Source organism: Petaurus breviceps, unplaced genomic scaffold, assembly GCF_028583685.1.
Source record: "Petaurus breviceps papuanus isolate PSGF00001 unplaced genomic scaffold, PetGlider_PUasm1.0 37, whole genome shotgun sequence".
Classification (NCBI taxonomy): Eukaryota; Metazoa; Chordata; class Mammalia; order Diprotodontia; family Petauridae; genus Petaurus; species Petaurus breviceps.
Genome location: NW_027186296.1, coordinates 6,709,497 through 6,732,112, shown reverse-complemented (window position 1 = coordinate 6,732,112; position 22,616 = coordinate 6,709,497). Strand labels below are relative to the sequence as shown.

Sequence of the window (22,616 nt, the reverse complement as noted above, 5' to 3'; positions counted from 1 at the left end):
GCAAGTAGCCAATATGCTGAACTTATGGCAGTATATCAAGCCATCAAAATAGAACAAGGAGGACAGTGTCATATATTCACTGATTCATGGGCGGTAGCTAATGGGTTAGCTACATGGATGCCCATGTGGAAAAATGAAAATTGGGAAATTCATGGTAAACAAGTCTGGGGCAAAGAATTATGGGAAGATATCTGGAACATGTCTTTGGTCACTGACTTGTCAGTTTTTCATGTAGATGCTCACGTGGCCCCCACCACACCAGAACGTGAGTACAATGCTCATGCTGATCGACTGGCAAAGATTGCTACTGAACGTATTGTTCCTACTTTGACAACAACTGATGATCCGGTATTAGCAAAATGGGTCCACCAAACAGCAGGCCATTTGGGGGTCCAGGCCACACACCAGTGGGCACAAGATCGAGGTATTAGTATCTCTCATTCACTGTTAAAACAGATAGCAGAAGAATGTCATATATGTCAATTGGAAAAGGAGCGAACTGTTCCTCGGGTAGTAACTGGAGAGATAGCAAGAGGAAAAGTCCCAGCCCAAATCTGGCAAATAGATTATATTGGTCCACTACCACTGGATAAAGGATGCAGATTTATATGTACTTGTGTTGATACCTATTCAGGTGTACTAGTAGCTTGTCCTTATAAGAATGCAACCCAGAAAAACACTTGTAAAACCCTAGATCTCATAAGTCTATATTATGGAACCCCAATGCAGATTCAGAGTGACAATGGGTCACATTTCAAAGGCAATGAAATGAAGAAGTATTGTATACTAAACAACATAGAATGGATATACCATATTCCATATTATCCAGAAGCATCTGGGTTAATTGAAAGAATGAATGGATTACTGAAAGAACAGTTGAGGAAGTTAAGTTCCAATAATTCATATCAACATTGGAAGGATAATTTGTTCATGGCTTTGCGTAATTTGAATAATAGACCATTGGGAGGAAGTACACCTCTAGCCAGAATGATGACCCCCAATCTGCAAATTAGAAAACAACAAACACACAAGATACCAAATATTGAGTATTGGACCTTGAGGCCAGATGTCCTAGCACCGTACCCAGGACCACCTGGTTCGGTGGGGTATGATTTACATTGTTTAGAGGACTTTTGGTTGGACAGGAAAGAAGTAAGAAAAATTTCCACTGGGATATGCATAAGAATCCCTAAAAATCACTTTGGGCAGATTTTACCCAAATCAGGATTAGCAGCTCAAGGAATACATGTATTGGCTGGAGTAATAGATTCTAATTATCAAGGAGAAATTGTTGTAACATTCCAGAATTTAGGTAAAGGGCCCATACAGATTCACAAGAATGATAGGATAGTTCAAGTGATTATCGTTCCTTGTAAAACAATGCCACTTGTAAAAACTGACCCTCCTTCCAAAATAACTGTCACAGGAACTGAAGGATTTGGTTCTACTGATAGAATAAAATCAGGAGCTAAAGTATGGGTAAAACGGAAGCCAGATGATGTTCCAAAGGCTGCAGAGATTATAGCATATGGGAAGGATAACACTGTAACTATTGTTTATTCTGGAGAAGATGATTACAAAATTGTACCCTTAAATCATTTATTCTACCGTGAGTGAGGCTACAATAGTCTGGTTATTGTTCTTGATTTTTTGTTTGTTCACCTTGTTTGTTAGATTTGTTTCCACAGGCTTGGTACCCTCCATCTGTAGATGCCTGATAGCTTAAGCTGGATGTCACCCCCTGTCTGCAACTGTGATGTGTCACCCTTGGACCTGGCATCAAGCATATTAAGAACTGACCTCTCAAATGGGACCTCTAAGGACAGGGACAGCTCTACATCCAATTTCAGCAGCAAGTAGCCATAGAAGAAGAGATCTTCACCCCTTACCACAAGATTTTGGGGCCCCATTTGTTCGGGGTGGGGGGAATGATGGGGAGCTTGTGCTCAAGCCCCACCCTAAAATATGGTTTTTTGTGTTTATTGTGTGCTATTCTTGTTATATGGTTGTGAAATTTTGTTGACACCAGTTATTCCTACTGTATTTTTGCCAAGTAAGGGACATGAAAGATCTTGGGGCCGAATGTAAGGGTTATGGGATTTAAAGATCTCCCATGCCCCATGGAAGTGCTGACATAGCAGAGCAAGAGAAAGTGAAAAGCAGAGCTAACGGTCCTGCGGTTGGCAGTTGGCGGCAGTTGCTTTTTTTTTTTTTTTGAGTTGGGACTCCTGCTGAGCACTGCCAGAGGCCGGAGCTGCTGGGAGCACTCTTCCAGGACGCTGGGTGGTTGCTGTGAGTGGGGAGAGGAGGACCTTTGCCTGAGGTAGCCTGTTCTGTTTTAAAGGCTTGAAAATGTGGGTGCTTTCTACTTTATCTACCTGTGCCAATATCATAACTACTCTGATGACTTTCACTTTCTGGTTTTGGGACTCAGTCTTTTGGTATCTTAATAAATTTTCTAGTTTATTTCCCCAAATGGCAAACCTGACATATTTTTGTGATGGATAATTATATCAGCATATTTGTAATCTCTATAGGCATTGTGAATATGGCATTGCTGATACACAGTCCTCTATCTATGTATAAACCTTTGAAAGGTCATGATACTCATATAAATTTTGAAAATGACAGTTATCATCTTCTTATATAGGGATGTGAATATTTTGCTCTTATTACATCCCAAGTTATGTGCATGTGTGTGTGAGTGTGAATGGATGCATGTGAGTATGTGTGAGTCTGTGTTTTCCTTGTTTACCTTTTTATGTCTTTCTTGAGTCTTGTAACTGGAGATCAAATTTCCCATTGAGCTTTGGCTTTTTCATCAGGCAAGTCTGGAAGTCCCTTATTTTATTAAATGACCATCTCCTTGCCTGAAAGATTATGCTCAGTTTTGTGGGGTAGTTAATCCTTGTTTGCAGTCCTAGCTCTTTTGCCCTATGAAATATCAACTGCCAATCCCTCTAGTATTTTAATGTAGAAGATGCTAGGTCCTGTGTGATTCTGACTGTAGTTCCACGACATTTGAATTGTTTCTTCTTGGCTGCTTGCAGTATGTTCTCCTTAATCTTGCAATTCTGGAATTTGGCTACTATATTTCTTGGAGTTTTCAATTTGGGATCTCTTTCAGGAGGAGTCCGGTGAATTCTTTCAATAACTATTTTATCTTCTGATTTCAGGACAGTTTTCTTTCACAATCTCTTGGGAGATGTTGTCCAGGCTGCTTTTTTTCATCATGGCTCCCTGGTATATCAAGAATTCTTAAGTTCTCTCTCCTTGATCTGTTCTCTAGGTCAGCTGTATTCCAGTGAGATATTTTACACTTTCTTCCAATTTTTCAATCTTCATGTTTTGTTTTATTGACTCTTGGTGCATCATAGAGTCCTGAGCTTCAATTTGACTGATTCTAACTTTTAGTGAATTATTCTCTTCAGTTAGTTTTTGAAGGTACCTTATTAGGGAGGTATTTTCTCCAATTAGTTCATTAATTTTACTTTTTAAGGATTTGTTTTCTTTGGTGAGACTTTTTTCCAATTTGTTCACTGTAGATTTAAATTTGTCTTCTAACTCCCTAATTTGGCCTTTAAAATCTTTCTTGATCTCCTCCAAGAATGCTTTTTGGGCTTGAGAACAGTTCATATTTCCTTCTGTGCTCTCAGGCATGAGTATAGAGTCCATGTTGTCCTCTTTTTTTTGGTTGTTGTTGATCACTATAATAAGATCTTATCAATTTTCTTGCCTTCCCCTCTCCTTCTCAGCTTCCTTTCTTCCCATTGTAATTTCCTATTTCCTAATTTCTTAGCCTGGGAGCTAAGGGCCTGGTTGTTGACTTTGTATGCTGTAGCCTCTAGGTATCTAGATTGAGGTCAAGGCCAGGAGTCTCAGTTGTTCCCCCTGAGTTATGCTGAGATTCAAAGAGTAATCTGGGCTACCACTGGGGCAGGCTTTTGCTGGTCAGATGAGGTGGGGCTTGTTGGGACCCCGCCCCCTCTTCTCTTCACACTCCTTGCTGCCTTAGTTACACCCCTTCTAAGTGACTCCCAAGCCAGAGGCTATTTCCACTATCTCAAGATTTCACTCTGGGTGGGACACATCTCCAGGTTTTCTAGGTCTGGGAGGGGGAATCTGGAGTAGCCAGAGATTACTTTGCCATCCTGACCCCTGGAAAAACAGGCAGGTGATTTCTAAGCTTCCAGGCTGGGGGCTGATAGCCACAAGAGAAGTTGCTGTCTCTGCTGGGTCCCCAAACCCTCTCTTACCTGGCTCCAATGGATCCTCCCATCCTGTGGTGAGATGCTGGTGAGATGGCTGTGAATTGCCCTTCCAGTGAGTGAGTCCACCAGCTGGGGCTTCTTCTCTCTCTGCTGTAGTCTGCTTTGTTTTCCGAGGTCCTGCAGCCCCCACATGCTCTGCACTCCCCCTGCCTGGACCCACATGGGCACTTTTCTGGGCTGGATTCTGCCATGCTCTTTCTCCCAGTAGATTCTGACACTCCAAAATCTGTTCAGATTCACTTTTTAAAGGTTAGTGATGGGATTCACAGTGGAGCTTAGAAAAGTTACTGCTCCCATTCTGCTATCTTGGCTCCATCCCTCCATTATATTTGGATTTTAACATAACAGTTTAATGGTAATGAAATTTGAAGATCACTTTGTATTGCTGACAGGTACTTAGCACTTAGTTTCAAATTAAGCCTCTGTTAAAGAAACAGAAGTTATGAACCCCTGTTGCTGACAGAACAGGAAGGGGCTGAACAGGAGGAGCAATACCGTATATAGGGGAAAACTACAGCTCTAAAAGTCAATATTTCCTTGGAACTTGTGGTGACTGAGCTTCTTCTGAAGGCCAGCCAAGCTGCTAAAGACTTCTGAGGGCCAGCCAGAGACACCAAAAGAGGCACAACTGTGGTGTCCATAGTTTCTCTGTTTGTGGCTTTGTTAATGCTTGACTTCCCAGGAAAAGAGATTGTGAAGGACTTAAAATGGAATGGACACTGTGAGCTTCAGTGTGGAACAGGAACTGCATTGAGAGCTGGACAAGAATCTGGAGCTGTTTGCTTTTGAATCCAGGTGATAGTTTAGTGAATGCAGGTAAGAGCGGGTACCATGGAAGAGAAACCAGGGAATCTTAGAGCCAGCCTTGAGTCAAGCTGAAAGAAGACTTTACTTGGATACTGTGTACTGACTGAGAAGATTATGAATTACTGTGACCTAGCTATAGAGAACTTTGACTTTTGTATTTTGTGATTGAATAAAACACTTCATGATTGACTAAATGAATGTACATTGTTTATTACTGGAAACTAATCTCCAATTGAGACTATTCCAGGGGTGGGGTACTTTGACTTTTGTATTTTGTGTCCTTAAGGATGACTGAATGATTGAGTTACTAAATAATTAAGTTACTAAATGATTGTACTTTGTTGAAAACTATTGTGACTACTTGGGTGAGAACTATGTGTCCATTTTAGCGATAAGTCATTGTGAATGCTGTATTTTGTTTTTCTGTGATAAGTTGTAATGTTGGGAATGCTGTACCTTGATTTTCTGTGAATGTTTTGCTTTGATTTGTTATTGAATAAATAGAGTGTTCTCTATACTGTGTAATCAGAACCTTGAATGCTGTTCATACCAGCATTCTCCTGGAAAGCTGCTTGTGCATGGCTTTACATTATTGCATAGCTGGAAGGATTACAAAGTACAGTGCCTCTATTTGTTCCAGGATTCATGGCCATTTTGATTGAGATTGTAAGGCCAAGGATCTTGGAGAGGTGGAATGTAATGGTAATGACATTTGAAGATCCCTTTGTATTGTTAAGCTGACAGGTACTTAGGACTTAGTTTCAAATTAAGCCTCTGTTAAAGAAACAGAAGGTATAAACCCCTGTTTCTGACATAATAGGAAGGGGCTGAACAGAGAGGAGAAATACTGTATATAAGGAAAAATCCCAGCTGGGAAAGTCAGAACTTCTTGGGATGAGCACCTGAAGGCTGGGTTGCTACTGCTAGACTAGAACTTTTGTGGAGAAAGTGATTTTGATTTTGAGAACAAAGCTACTGAATACTTCTGAGGGCCAGCCAGAGCTGCTGAGGCTACTGAGGATTTTCAAGGGACAGCTGGAGCTGCCAAAGACTGAGGAAACATGACTGTGTTGTTGGTATTCTGCACAAATGTTGTCCTGACTTTGTTAATGTGCATGAATGCTTTTGTGGCTTTGTTAAGCTTTGTCTTCCTAGGAATGGAGACTGTGAAGGGTTTGAGATGTACTTGACACAGTGAGCTTCAATGTGGAGCAGGAACTGCATGAAGAGCTGGACAAGGAACTGGGAGCTATCTGCTTTTGAACCCAGGTAACATTTTTGTGGATTCAGGTAAGAGCTACTTGCCTGGAGTCAAGGTGAAAAGACCTCTCTTTGGATACTGAATAGTGACTGACCCTGATGTGAGATTTCATTTTGGGACTCCCTTTGGGAAGAGTTGCATGATTTGGCCAGATGAGACTCTGGGCAGCTGTTGAGCTGGGTTTTGAAAACCCAGGTGTTGGTGTTTCCCTCTCTGGTAACTAAATAGGTATGGATGTAATGGTCAGACAGCTGGAAGCTCTGTATGATGAATTATGTTATTTTGTGTTGTAACTTCTGTTTGTATTCTCTAACATTCAGGGTGCTGACTTTTCCCCCTGAACTAGGTAAATGATATATGTTTGATTAATTAAAGTGACTGTTGAAATTGTAACTTAATTGCACACCATTGGTAAGGGACTTCGACTATTGTACTTTGTGATTGAATTAAGGACTCTGTGATTGACTAAATGAACACACTTTGTTTATGATTGGAAACTAATCTCGAATTGAGACTACCCAGGGATGGAGTACTTTCACTTTTGTATTTTGTGTCCCTTAAGGAGTCAAGCTTCCTTAAGCATGATTGAATGATTTGAGTTACTAAATGATTGTACTTTCTTGAAAACTATTTTGACCACTTTGGTGAAAACTATGTGGCCATTTTAGTGATAAGTTGTTGAGTTGTGACATGGTGAATGCTGTATTTTGACTTTCTGTGATAAGTTGTAACATTGTGAATGCTGTATTTTGATTTTCTATGAATTTTTTGCTCTGATTTGTGATTGAATACATAGAGAGCTCACTATACTATGTAGTCAGAACCTTGAAAGCTGTTCACTGCAGCAGTCCTCTGGAAAGCTATTCATGCTTGGCTTTACAAATAGTTTCTGATGTGCTATTTTAGGAAGTGGGACCGGTACTTCTCATTATTTAATATATGCTGTCTCTTTCTACTAAAATATAACTCCTTGAAATAAGAACTGTCTCTTTAGCATTTGTATCCCTTAATGCTTTTCAAAAACTCTTGAAAATAGCAAATGTTAATAAATTCCTTTTCTTTGATTCATATATGTATAAATATATTCATGCACACATACATACCTAAGACATCACCTTAGGCTAAATAAATTATGGTATATTAATAACATAAAATGGGAAGATTGAATTAAAATAACATATGAACTATTCAAAGATATATCAATATGAAATGGCACCGAGTGAAAGATAACTAGAACTATGTGTAATGGGAAAGAAAGGGGAAAGAGAGGAGGGAGGAAGGAAGTAAGGGTGAAAGGAAGGAAGGAAGGGGGGAGGAAGGAAGAAAGATAAATTATTTAAGTTCTGGAAGGGGATATAAGACAAAAATATTGTCTTTGCTTATTTGTTGTTTATTAATTCATTGATTTCTTCCCTAAGTTTCACATTAGATTTTAATCCTTGTTTATATGTTTGTGGCTTTTCTTAACTGTTAACAATTTTTTTTAAAGAAATTGGGGTTAAGTAACTTGCCCAAGGTTACATGGCCAGTTATTTTGTGTGGGTGTTCAGTATCTGAGGCTGGAACCAATCCCAGGTCCTCCTGACTCTGGGGCCAGCACTCTTACTCACTGTGCCACCTAGCCACCCCTGTTAACAATTTTTTTTAAGTAGAGTCAAACTTGTGAAAAGATCCTGTGTTTACTAAAAATATACATTGAGGATAATTTATGAGTTAAAAAATCAAAATGCAACTTTTTTTAAGTTTTCAACATTCATTTTTATAAGATTTTGAGTTCCAAATATTTCTGTCCCTCCCTCCCTTCCCCTCTCCCCCCTTCCACCAAGATAGCAAGCAATCTGATATAGGCTATTCATGTAAAATCATATCAAACATATTTCCACATAACTAATGTTGTGAAAGAAGAATCAGAACAAATGGGGAAAACCACAAGAAAGAAAAAGCAAACAAACAAAATGAAATTAGTATGCTTCAATCTGCATTCAAACTCCACAGTTTTTTCTCTGAATGTGGATAGCATTATCAAACATGAATATTTGGAATTGTCTTAGATCATTGTGTTGCTAAGAACTAAGTCTATCAAAGTTGGTCATTTCACAATGTTGCTATTGATGTGTGCAATGTTCTCCTGGTTCTATTCACTTCACTTGGCATCAGTTCATGGAAGTCTTTCCAGGTTTTTTCTGAAATTCACCTGCTCATAATTCCTTATAGCATAATAGTGTTCCATTACATTCATAACCACAATTTGTTCTACCATTCCACAAATGATAGGCAGTCCCTCAATTTCCAATTGCTTTCTACCACAAAGGAGCTGCTATAAGTATTTTTGTACATATGGGTCCTTTTCCCATATTTTTATCTCTTTGGAATACAGCCCTAGAAGTGGTATTTCTGGGTCAAAGGGTATGGACAGCCTTTTAGCCCTTTTGGGCTTAGTTCCAAATTTCTCTCCAGAATGGTTGGATCAGTCCACATAACAACAATGCATTAGTGTTCTCATTTTCCCACATCTTCTCCAACATTTATCATTTTCCTTTTTTTGTCATGTTAATCTATCTAATAGGTGTGATGTGTTCCTCAGAGTTGTTTTAATTCATTTTAATTCTTTGCACTGAAACTTGTGATGGTTTAATTGAGTCCCATTACTTTCTGTTATAATATCATAGACATGCAAAATACAGTTATTGTTTATGTATATAAATCAATAACTGTAGAGGAAAACAATACAGGTTCTATCCATGCAATTGCAAGAGAGTTCTATGTATTCTATAGAAAGTCAATCATAATATTGGAGTTTAGAGCATTATATTTAGAGTCAGGCATGGACAAAAATAGGAAATCAGTTTTTAGCATTCTGTTATCTCCTTTTCCTCTTACCTAGTCTTCTTATCCTTTTCAAATGTCTTTATTTAGACATTGATTCTGTATCCCAGTCTTAGAGTTTGCCAAAATTTGTGATGTAACACCATTTTTAAAGAAGGGTTAGATTCCTGAAGATAATAAAACTTTCCATTTCCAAAGGAATATGTTCCAAAGTAGAATGGCATATTGTGGGACAGATTTCTTGGATGGAGTATAATATCTGGAGATGCCTGAATTCATGTATTCCACTTATTCATAAGACCAGATGGTTCAAATCCAAGAGATATTAAGTAGTATGCAAGATGTTTAAGAAATCTTGTTGCATCTTTTTCCCCCTCTGTATCCCACACTATTAACCCAAGGTCTTACACAGAGTATGTACTTTATAAATTTTTGTTGAACATATTTGATTCATTCAACTAGTGATTATAGAGAACTTACTACATATGAAACATTATACAAACATAAATGATGTAATCCCAGACTTCAATGAGCTTACAGACCATTAAAAAAGAATATTGATTTATCTGAGCAATAGCTGCTCAAATAAATTTATATTAGCAAGTGATGTTCACAGTGAACTCTGAATAGGTAAATCTCATATTTTGGAACTGTAATTTTGAATACAAGTCTACTTACATATTCTGGCAGATAAATATTTATTTAGATGACTTTGTGCGCTAACTCTGTGGATCCCAGTTTCGTTTTCATTAAACTCTGGATGAGAGTTTAATCATCATGTGACCCTCGTAACTATGTAGGAAAAAACCCCCACAAAAAACAACAACAACAAATTACAATTCCATATATTTTCCTTCAATATCAGCAGGGAGATGGAGGTACAGAGAGTGTGTGACATAAGATAAAAACATCTCATCATCATTCATTCATATACCACAATTTGTTCAACCATTTCACAAATGATGGGCACTGCCTGAATTTTCAATTGTTTGCCACCACGAAAGAGCTGCTATAAATATTTTTGTACATGTGGATCCTTCTCCCATTTTTCGATGTCTTTGGGATACAGACCTAATTCATGCCGTACATGGCTAAGGTACATCCTGTACTAGTGATAATAATGGGCAAAACACATGTGATGTCTAGAGTACTGAACTTGGAGTCAGGCTAAAGGAGGGTTGGGATACCATCTCAGATATTTACTAGTTATGTGTCCTTGCAATTCATATACCCTCACTTTCCTTATCTGTGAAATGCAAGGGCTGAACTTGATGACATCTTAGGGTCATAGATTTAGAGCTAAAAGGGACCCACAGTCTTAAGATCATGATGATATGATATGCTATGATAGCTTATTATAGTAGCTATCACTGCTATAGCTACTCAAGAATTGACAGCAGAAAAAAATCCAACATTATTTTACTCTGTCACACTAAGAAGTATGATGCACTGGAAATAACAGCAATAACAGCAAAAGCAACCACAGAAATAAATAATAATAGCAGACATTTATGGAACCCCTTAAAATTTACAAAAATTGACAACAGGTATTTCTATCTCCTTTTACAGATAAGGAAACTGAGGCTCAGATAAGTAAAGGGACTTGTTTGTGCTCAATTTGCTTATGAGGGCCTATGGTGGAATCAGAACCCAAGTCCAGGACCCTACTCACACTAGACTGAGAATTAGGAAGCCAGAGCTCTACCAAATCTTACCTAGGCCACTACTGCTCCACGCCTCAGGGTTTTTTCTTCACATGTAAAATTAAAGGGTTGGATTAGATGATCTCTAAGGCTCTTTCCTATTCTAACATTCTACTTTATATTAATCTTTGAAAAAAAAAACAACCTATGCCTATGACTATGTGTATATCTAGCTATTAGTTTGATCTTTTTTAAAATCAAAGATATTAGTGAAGCAACCATAGCTGTTCAATTTTTTTTTTCTATTTCATTGCCAAATTGTTTTGGATGCAAAGTATTGTACTAGAAAAAATAGAATTTAGCTTGCCTAAGTATAAATTCCACCAGCTAGTTATGTTGTTCTCAGTAAATTATTTAACTTTTTTGAGATTATGCTTCTTCATCTTTAAGATGGGGATAATAATACCTTAAATACCTGCCTCACAGTGTTGCAGTGAAGATCAAATGAGATCATTTATATAAAGTGTCTTATTCCAATTAAAGCCCTGTATGTTTTATTTGTTTCTTTGACCTAGCCTTGTGATTTCATTGGTAAAGATAATTCCTGGTGAGGAAACTTCATCTACCAGTATAGAACTACAGCTGCCCTGCAACTTGTAATCTTAGAGCTGACTGAGGTACTTAGAGTTTAGTTGACTTGTCCAGAGTCATATACTTGAATGTAGATCTTCTTGACCCTACAGGCAGTTCACAATCCACTACACAATACCCTCTCCCTCTCTAAATGTAAAGTGTCATAACCATTACACAGTCTGAGTTACAGTGTACTCATGCTTTAAAAAATGTACTTGAAAAACTGACATTTTTGAATATGATACAACATGAATAGTTGCTTTGGCTTTTGACCACTTACAAGGAAGTTTCTAAAACAGAACACTTCTCAAATTTTATTATATTAATACAATAAAAAAACATACAATCAAATCAAATGAAATGGAAATAATCTGTAAATAGATAAAAACTATCCTAAGCTGGGGGGGGGGGCTAGTAGGGGCATATTCATCAAGAAAGTCACCTGGGAATCAATGAACAGTTATATGCCGGGTCCGTAGTTTTTTCATGGCTGTCTTCATATCTTCATTTCTGAAAGTATAGATTATAGGGTTTAAGAGAGGGGTGAAAATAGTATAAAACACAGACAGGACCTTATCCACAGAGAACCTACTGAAGGGCCACACATATATGAAGATGCAGGGACCAAAGAAGAGTGTCACCACCATGATATGGGCAGAACAAGTGGAAAGGGCCTTGGATGTACTCCCGCTTGAATGCTGCCAGACAGTAATAAGGATTACTGTATATGATATCATGAGAAGTAGGAAGCAGCTCATGGACAGCAGCCCACTGTCAGCGATCATCAATATCCCCAGGACATAGGTGTCAATGCAAGCAAGCTTGATCACAAGAGGAAGGTCACAAAAGAAGCTGTCCACAGTGTTTGGCCCACAATAAGGCAAATTCACTGTAAAGGCTATTTGGCTAATGGAGTGAATAAAACCAATAGCCCAAGAAATGGTTACCAGTCCAATACATGTTCTCCTGCTCATGATGGTTATATAATGCAAAGGTTTGCATATGGCTGCATATCTGTCATAGGCCATGGAGACCAGCAGTACCATCTCAGAACCACCAATGAAATGCAGAAAGAAAATCTGGGCCATGCATCCCCCAAAAGAAATGAGTTTCTTCTCACTAAGGAAATCCCCGATCAACTTGGGGGTAGCAAATGAGGCCAACCACATATCTAGGAAAGAGAGATTGCCCAGCAGGAAGTACATGGGAGAAGAATGAAGTCGAGGCTCAGAGATCACTGTGACAACAATGAGGAGGTTGCCCAGCACAGTGGCTATATAGACCAGAGAAAAAAATAAAAAGAAGAAAGACTGGAGTTGTAGGGAACTGGAGAGACCACTCAGCACAAACTCAGACACCACTGAATAGTTTTGCTGATCCATTGATTCAGTCTTCAGGTCTTGTTCTGAATTTATCTAAAGATAAAAGAATTTGAAATAGAATGAAAAATAACCAGAGAAGGGAGAAATGAGGTCAGGTTCACTGTATGCAGATTCCCAATCACAATAGATAACACCTTTCTTCAGGACTTCTTAGAAATATTTCTCCTCCATGATGACTGTATTCTAAACCTTCCCTTTCTACCACTCTCACCCAACAAGGAAAGGGGTTGGACATAGTTATAATAATTTTCCCATCACAGAATACAGTGGAAATAACAATGATTTGGAGTTATAAGACCAGAGTTCCAATAATAGTTCTACTATATTATGATCCATATGAGTGTGAACAAGTCACTGATATTAATCTTTTTTGTTTGTAAAATAATAATAAAAAATCAAATAAAGAGGAATATACACAAAGAATTTACTTTAAGGAATTTTTTCCACTCATCTGCTTTCCTTTTAATTAAGAAGATAAAACTTTATTCAATGAGTTTGATAATAATAGTATTTAACAATTTTATAAATCAATAAGAATAAATGTGTAATTTAATATTTACTAAAATAGGTACTTCACTACCAAATTTTTGAGCAATTTCAAATTGCAATTGGCCAGATGAAGGAAATTCATGAGGAAAGAGGAAGAAAGAGATTTGTAGAAAATATAAGATGCATATAGAAAGAGACAATGGAGGAAAGTGGAAGGAGATAGAGGTAAGATGAGAAAAGGAGAGACATATAGAGAAGTAGAGGTTCAGAAGGTACTGATGTGCTAACGATAGGATTCCCTATTTATATAGGATAGAATTAAGTTTTCTAGATTCATACCTGCTATTTATTATACTTTGATATTCTAATTAGTTTCTGAATTATTATTCATGGCTCTCTGAGTACCTCAATCTTTAAATTTTTAATTACTTTAGTCTCCATCCTGAATTGGTTAATTAGAAAAATCTGCCAGTATGGAAATTACTCTTTGGGCTTCTGGCAGCAATGATTCAAATAATAATACCCTGATTATTAGATAAAATCCAGGTTGAAGACTTGATTTGATCTCAAGCCCAGAAGTTCTCTACCTCTATGGGGGGGGGGGGGCAAGAAGGCAGCCCAAAGTGATCCTGTGCTTGTTATGAAGTATGTTAATACAATGTAGTATAGCTAATTATAATAAAATTTCAGATATAACATGAGTCAAATCATACTCCTAAACAAAAATCATGTAGGAAAGATTTGTTTCTTTTTTTTTAATCAAATGAGTATTTACCCTATCTTGCAGCATCAGTGCTTTAAAGAGATCACTAAACATGTTGTTCTGTATTCTCAGAGACTAGAAGAGAAAATGAGAAAGGTAAGTGGTACAGGGTAACTTCAGTCTTTGGTACTCCTACAAGATTTCTGAAATAGAAAAAGACAAGTACTCTAGCAAAACAAGAATTCAAATGGAATAAATGAACTTTCATGAGAACTTTGCAAGTTTAGAGTCTTCCTAAATAATATCATCACTCTCCCAATCTGTGCTCATTTCATTGCTTGAGAAGTAAAATTGCACTTTAACTATAAGACTTAGAAAACAAAACTAAGCTGAAGGTAGAAATTTGTTCTTCCCAGCAAATAATTCAATTTTGCCACAGCTGCCTTCCCACCCCTTCCTCATCACTTTTATGCTTTTGGGGTGTTTCAATATTGTTTAAACTACATAAATTACCTATCTACACTGGGATAAATGTCTAAAATAAATGCCTAATCTTTTTGCATTTTGAAACCATAGATGCTATCAGAGAGAGTGAGCTTGTATTTTCCAATGACTAGGTTTCATAAGAAAAAAATCCCTTTTGACAAGGAATGGTGTCTTTTCCTTCCTGTGAAAATTCAATACAAATCTTAAAACTAAAAGAGATCCAAGGCAACTGACCCAAGACAAGGAACCTGGGGTATAGTTGAGCTGATAGAGAAAATACTTATGTACATTTAAAAAAATATGAGTTTGGCAAATGTGAAACTCTTATGATTCTGGTAGAATTATTTAAATGTACTATTGAAACAATCTTATTTGCTTTCAGTGCCCTCAAATACATATTTTAGGAAACTGCTTCTTACTCCTTACCAAATAAAAACAACAACAGATTTTCAACAGACATCTTGCCTGTTGTTTTTCCTTCCTCCACCCCACCCCAAGACATTCAGGGGTTTGCTATTTAGGTGATGCCTAAAAGCATTAATTTCTTAAATTTCAGAGTCTGAAATATATACCAAAGAGAAAGTAAGATGAGAGAAAAAAAAATGGAAGGAAGGAAATTAAAGAGACCATAAAGGAAAGGGAAAAAGCAAAAGGGGGGAGATAAATATTGTGAAATGGAAACTGGCAGATCCTTGAACCAGATTCCACATTCAGAGTTCTGTCCAACGAGTTGAAATCAGTATTTTTAGAAGTGTTGTTTCCCTGCAATCTGTCAATATCATGGGATCAAACGTTTCTTGGCAGTGAAAATAGAGTGTTAATCTTCATCAATGCATCAAATTTAGAGCTGGAAACTACCTTAGAAAAACTGAGTTCAACTCCCTCATATAGAAACAACTCAAAGATGCATTTGTTTCACTCATACTTTCAGGAGTAGGTCAACATAAAGGAGTGAATTCAAGTACATTCAATGTATTTGTCACAATGCACCAGTTCTTTCTAGAAAGAGATTTTACATCTTAGGCTATAGTTTTACACAATACACTATGGTGAAAATGCTTAAAGTATGTTGTCTCATAGGTGGTATTGCATAATTACAAATATTTGTCCTGTTTACTGATTCTAGCCAAGTGTTAAGTAATCTCTGCTTCTATTAGATCCTTTTGCTGTCATCAAAAAGACTTTCAAACATCAATGTGAATATAGTTCAGGACAACCTACCTGTATAGATGTTTATAGAGGCAAAATGAAGTAGAAAGTTGAAGTGATTATCTGGTTATTTCAAGATGAAAAAATTCCATAACTTGCTAATGAGTGAACTAAAAAAAATGAGCTTTCATGAATGAATTATCCTATTTGAGTGACAGATACAATGAACCAGAAAACACAACTTCGGTTTTGGAGAGTTGGAAGGAAGAGCTACAGTGTTTCCCTAGTTTCAGCTCTTTGTCCAATTGTTTGGAGAGCACCTCAGAGAGTGCATGAGATTCTCGACTTCAAATGTCCACATCATCATCCCTTTTTTCCTCCTTCCCTCTTTCAGGTTAATTCTAACCCAATCTCCCATGGGATAGACTCTTTGAAAGCCATTCTACCTTTGTGGAGTTTTAAATTTCTTCCTATCCACCTACTTCCAATCTTCTATCTACCTCAGAAAAAACAACCTGCAGGGGAAGAAAAGAGCATTTTAAAGGGTTGTGAATTCCTCAGAGATTCTTACCTTTCATACAATCCTGTCCTGAACTTTGCAATTCAGACATATATAGTTTTCAAACAAATTAAATTAATAAGCCTAAAATGATTGGCCCACTAATAATTTAGGGAATAAAAAGTTATCCTACTTTGGTCTAACTTGCCAATGATGAGTCAAATTCTTTTTCCCATGGAAACACCAGGAAGTAATGATAAAAAATTTTTCCCCTGATAACTCTCTATATAGATGCAACTATATAGATAATTAAAATGATTGTTATTATCTAGATAATAGTAGTTGTTTTTTTTTTCTTTGAAACACCCATTGATAGTCTAGTCTGTGCAAACTCTAATGCTCTTTGTGCAATATGGACCTATTTCTTTTTTTTTTTTTTTGGCTTTTTGGAGGGCAATTGGGGTTAAGTGACTTGCCCAAGGTCACAATGCTAGTAAGTGTTAAGTGTCTGGGGCTAGATTTGAACTCAGATCCTCCTGACTCCAGGGCTGGTGCTCTATTTACTGCGCCATAAGCCATCTAGCTGCCCCCAAACTTTTTTTTTTAAGTGACATAAAGACTATAGCTATAAAACTATCAGCAAATGCCTGGGTCATTATAATTCTCCACAAAATGACTCCATTAAGTGGCAGTATCAGAATTTCCAGTCCTGTTCTTTAATATTAACCACAATAATAACTATCATTCCTTATATTTGGATAGGACTTTAAAGTTTAAAAAATACTTTTAACTAGATGATTTAATTGAATTCTCATGAGACCTCTATGAGGTAAGGAAGGAAAATGAGGACATTAGGACAGAGACATTAAATAAATTACCTAAGGTTACACTGTAACACCTAAATTTTGTTCTTTTGACACTAGGACTGGTGGAGTTATTTCCCTGCCTAGCTCATATCATGGGGTTATGAATAGGGGAATCTTTTTTTTTTTTTTTGCTTTTTGGAAGGCAGTTGGGGTTAAGTGACTTGCCCTTGGTCACAGCTAGTTTTTTTTTTTGTTTGTTTTGTTTTTGTTTTTTGTGTGTATTAAGTGTCTGAGGCTGGATTTGAATTCAGGTCATCCTGACCCCAGGGCTGGTGCTCTGTTCACTGCACCACCTATCTGCCCTCTTGAATTAAGGAATCTTTAAATTAAATATGAAAAGCACTTGAAGCACTGATTCATTTTTAAGTCCCATAGACACAACTCAAATGATATTGAGTCTCACCCCTTGAGTGACACAAAATATGTGAGAGATTTCCTTCTTATATCACAAATCCTATTGCCCATTCTATGTGCTAGTTGCCCACTCTCAGCTATATGATGACACCCTCCACCCAACTCCTACCTTTTCCAAAGGTAACCCAGAGCCCACTCCACTCCAACCTTGGACCCACTACCCTGTTGCCATCAATCACTGGTTAGGATTTATCTGTATTGCACTTCAAGGTCCTTGCAGCATTACCATTTGATCTGCTGCTTTACTTTCAGCCCCTTAGGCAGATAGCCTTCCCATGTGTTTTGAAACTAAATCCCACTTTAAGTGATTTCTCTCCTAAGTAGAATGTGAGTTCTTTGAGAATAGGAACTATCTCAGTTTCCTATTTGCACCCTCACTGCTTAGCACAATCCTTTTGTAATGGTAAGGGTAATATAAATATCTTCCCTGCTTCAAAAATCTTCCCTGTCCCCTAATAATCTGAATTCAATCACATGGAGCCTGCTGTTGGGGGAGCCTTCTGAAGTGTGAAGCAGAGTCCACAGGAAGTTGGAAGTCAGAGCAGCTAGATGGTGGAGGGAGGGGATGATGCACCCAGGGAGACAGCTAGGCTTGTGAGTGTTTGTGTGTGGGAAGGCTAAAGGATGGTGTGGCTCTCTGCTACAATGCAGTGTATTAACATCTATGTTGCTATGACGGATTTGGTTTCCTGGTGTTGGGATTTGGTTTTCTGGTGTCTGAATAAATGTTTTTGCTTCTGTCTTATATGTGGACAGTCTGTTATAATTTCCAATCAAGAACTATGCTGGCATATTCACAGTCACTGTTGGTGCTGTGAATATTGCATAAGTGCTACAGCTTGGTACATAATACATGCTTAATAAATGCTTTCATATTTATTTCATTTATGTTATCTTTGGCTTAAGCATATTGGAAAGGAGAAGCTACAAAAACTCAAGATATTTTTGAGTACTAGTTCTTCTCACTATGTATATTACATGGCAGTGAGATTCAGTGGGTAGATAGTACAATAGATATAGTATCAAATCTGGAGTCAGGAAGACCTAAATTCAAAATCTGCTGTAGATATTTACTAGCTTTATGTCCCTGCACAAATCCCTTAAACTCTCTCAGCCTCACTTTTCCCATCTGTATAATGAGGATAATAAGAACACCTACTTCATAGGATTGTTCGTGAGGATTAAATGAAATAAAATGTTCAAGTGTTTTATAACCTTAAAATGCTATATGAATGTTAATCATCATGGTTGTTACCAATTCAGTTTTGTCAAGGGTTTTGTTCCAGAAATATGCTGAAGACTCTGGCGGCTTTGATAATTAAGTATTTTGTCTCACAATCAGAAGCATGTGTTTCTTGGTCGTCCTGGCACCAGAAAGCATTGATCCAATAATCAAGGAGAAGTATGGCCTCCAATTGCAACTTTAGGATCATAGATTTAGAGCTAGAAGAATCTGAGGTTTTCTAGCTCAGCTCCTTCATTTTACAATGAGGAGACTGAATCCCAGAGAGATCAAGTGATTTGCCCAACTCAGATAGGAAGGTGACAGAGCTGGAATTTGAACCCAGGTTCTCTCATCTAAAATTGATACACTTTCTACTATACTGTAAAGATAATACCAATACTAATTATTATTAATAATAATTTGTACAGCACTTTCAGTTTTGCAAAGTACTTTACAAATGTCTCATTTGAGACCCATAAAAAACCCTTGGAGGAAGGTGCTATTATTATCCTTATTTTACAGATGAGAAAACTGAGTTTAAGTGATTCATCCAGGGTTACACAACTGGTAAGAGTCTTAGACCATATTTAAATTAAGTTCTTCCTGACTCCAGGTGCACACTCTTTGTGTTATAACCCTTAACCGTGTCTAATGATGGCTTTCACTTAAAAGTAATGTCAAATTCATTCGTCTTATATAGAATTTTCCTTGTTTAACAATTTAGTTTCAAATCACACATATTCTTGAGAGAATCTCTGATTGGTTATTCTGTGGCCACCTAAAATTGAATATGGCTAAGATGCATTTCATTATCTTCTCCACAAAGCCTGCCTGATTATTCAACTACCCTCTTCATGATTTTAATTACAAAGCATTTCTAGTGCATCTTAGAGTGGATTAGAAATGCAGTAGCTAAAACTTACCTTTTTCAAAGGTAATGATTAAATGATTCTGACTTGTTGTTGTCTCCAGACCATGATGACCATAAATCAAATTATGCCACTCTTACAATAACTTTTCAACTCCCTAACAAAAGGTACAACTGAATCTAGCAAGAAAATGGGGCATGTTACAGAGCAATGAAATTTGTTTGCCTAAATCCTTTCCTCTTATTATATAACTAAGATGGACAATGGAAGGTAATGAAAAGAGTGCTGTACAGTGAGAGAGACATAGTCTCAAGTCTCGCCTCTACACTGACTGTCACCTTAGGTAAGTCATTTGGCCTTGCTATGCCTTGTGCAACTCCCTGGTGCCTAGCTACAAGTCATAGATGAGTTTCAAACAGTCCTGAAGGGAGTTCTCACACAAGGAGATCCTGAGAAGAAATCACAGATCCTTTGTGGATATAGCAAATCATCATACCCAATTACTGCCTTCTCTGCTTATACACCTGAAGTTTCCCATTTTCATCATTCCCTCACTTCTGTCCCCATATCAAGCATTCAGTTTTCTTTCTAAAGTCTCCTCACTTTTTCACTAATAAAATTTAGAAAATACTTATTTAGGACCTGGTGGCACAGTGGATAGAGAACCAGGACAAGATTGAAAAAGACATGACTTCAATTTTGGCCTCAGATGGTTTCTAGCTGTGTTACCCTGGCTTGACCCTGTTCACCTCAATTTCCCCATATGTAAAATGAGCTAGAGAAGGAAATGGCAAACAACTCCAGTATCTGTACCAAGAAAACCCCAAGCTGGGTCATGAAGAGTCAGATACAACTGAAATGACTGAACAGAAAAACAACAAATTTCCAGGGCACTATGCTGGATATTAGGAATATGATATTTTTGTTTGTTAAATATCATTGTTTTTTCTTGTTTATTTATTTATTTTGATATGTCAACATTTATTTTTATAAGATTTTGAGTTCTGAATTCTTCTCCCTCCCTTCCATTCTTCCCAAGATTGAATGCAATCTGATATAGGCTATACATGTATAATCATATTAAACATATTTCCACATTAGTCATGTTATAAAAGAAGAATAAAAGGAAAAAAAAAAGTATGTTTCAGTCTGACCTCTAGTCACCCCATTCCCATCAAGATCCTCCTTAGCTCCTCCTCAAAACCCTCACTTGAACCCCTCCTCTAGTTACCCCACACTACTTGACCACCCCTAGATTCCTTCCACAGTGTTTTTTGTATATGAGGTCCATCTCGCCTCCATGAAGGTGCTCAGATTGATTCTAGCTGAGAAGCAATCTAGTGAAGATGCAATCTGGCCTTCTTGTCCAATTTATGTATTTATTTTTAGCTTTCAATATTCATTTCCACAAGATTTTGAGTTACAAATTTTTCTCCCCATCTTTCCCGTGCCACCTACCCCAAAATAGCAAGCATACCCTTTCACCAAATCTGCTCTCTCTTATATCCTCTCCCCCCCACCAACTTTCTAGTAAGGCAAGATGCATTTCTACACACCGTTGCCTGTATATTTATTTCCCAGTTGCATGTAGAAAATAAATAAATATCATTGTGTCTCCCCCTGCATTATATTAGAGCCTAGGATTTCTATAAAGATAAACATAATACAAAGATATATAGTGAGAGGGAGAAGGAATAAGTCAGAGTAAGTGCTAGAGAAAAATATGATCAGGGAGAGGACACTATAAGATATGAGTACCTAGATGGGCATAGAGATAGAGTCCTGGTTTTGAAGTCAGGAAGAACTGAGTTCAAAACCTGCCTCAGACTCTCACTAGCTATGTATTTCTGGTCAAATCACTTAATCTTGCAGTCTCAGTTTTCTCACCTGAAATGAGCATATTGGACTCATTGGACTCAATGGCTTCTAAGGTCTTTTCCAGCTCTAAATATGGCATTCTTGGATCAGAGAAAATTCCACTAAGGAAGTGACATTTGAGCTGGGCTTCCCCCATCTTTTCTCAGACTTGAGACTTTTAAATCTCTTATCCAAGGAGAGAAGGCTTTGAGCAAGTGAACATGATGAGAAAGTGCATTGATGGCTAAGGATTTGCTTTTTAAATACATGAAAGTGGGAGATCAGGGAACATTTAGTAGTCCAATTTTACTGGTACACATGAAAGAAAGCAATGTGAAATAAAGCTGTAGTTAATCAGGGTGATACTGTGCTCCCTGTTACTGAGTAAGACAAAGGGAAGGAAGAAAAAGGAAAGGAAGAGACAGGAAGAGCAGGAAAGGGAAGGAGAGAGAAAGCAAGGGAACAGAAAGCAAAGAAAAAGGAAAAAAATAAAGTTATAAAGATAAAGCCAGATGATTAAGAGTGTAAAATACTAGACTAAAGGTCATATATTTTATCCTACAGGTAGTAAGGCACCACTGAAGGTGTTTGAGGCAGAAAATGATGGAATCAGATCTGTGGTTTAGGAACATTTTTCGAGCTATTGTACCAATGATGGGAGGAATAAGGGAATGAATGGAGACAAAAAGATCAATTAGAAGGCCATTACATCTGTCCAAGTGAAAGGTAATGATACTAATATAGAATGGCAATATGTAAATGGGTAGAAGGGAACAAATGTGGTTGATTTTACAGCAATAGAATTAACAGGATTTGGTCACCACATTTGTTGTGGAAGTTGGGACAGAGATGGCAATAACGTTCTGAGATTTTGAGATGTCTATAATGCTGATAATTCCATCAACAGCATTAGCAAAGTTTGGAAAATGAAGTTTGTTTAGATGGAAAATTCAGTTGAGATTTATTGATATTTGGGATAGTGAGACATCTGAGTGCATGTGTCAGTTAGACATTTAATGATAAGGACCAGAATTCAGGAGAGAGATTAGGGCTAGATATCTAGATTTGGGAGTTCTGTGGATCAGTGTAGTAATTATATCCATGGGAGAAAAGTCCACCAAGGAATTCTATATGGAGAGAGAAAAGATGAGATCTAAGAATAATATTTTGAGAGAAACACTTAAAAGAGAGAAGAAACATGATGATTCAATGAATGAGACCCAGAATTGGTAGTTA

General features: G+C 37.4%; 1 protein-coding gene across 2 annotated transcripts; it reads right to left on the bottom strand.

Annotated features, from left to right (window-relative positions):
- Positions 1 to 2,150: 2,150 nt before the first annotated feature.
- Positions 2,151 to 12,832, bottom strand: OR4K14 (olfactory receptor family 4 subfamily K member 14). 2 transcript variants are annotated; one of them, XM_069097677.1, is made up of 2 exons: positions 11,919 to 12,832; positions 2,151 to 2,364 (listed from the first exon to the last, which is right to left on the bottom strand). In XM_069097677.1, the coding sequence occupies exons 1-2, from the start codon at positions 12,821 to 12,823 to the stop codon at positions 2,166 to 2,168; spliced, it is 1,104 nt and encodes a 367-aa protein (XP_068953778.1). In that variant the 5' UTR covers positions 12,824 to 12,832; the 3' UTR covers positions 2,151 to 2,165. The 2 variants fall into 2 exon arrangements, with proteins under 2 accessions (XP_068953778.1, XP_068953777.1); XM_069097676.1 differs by lacking the exon at positions 2,151 to 2,364 and adding an exon at positions 3,315 to 3,339 and having other exon boundaries at positions 11,910 to 12,823.
- Between the last annotated feature and the right edge of the window lie 9,784 nt (positions 12,833 to 22,616).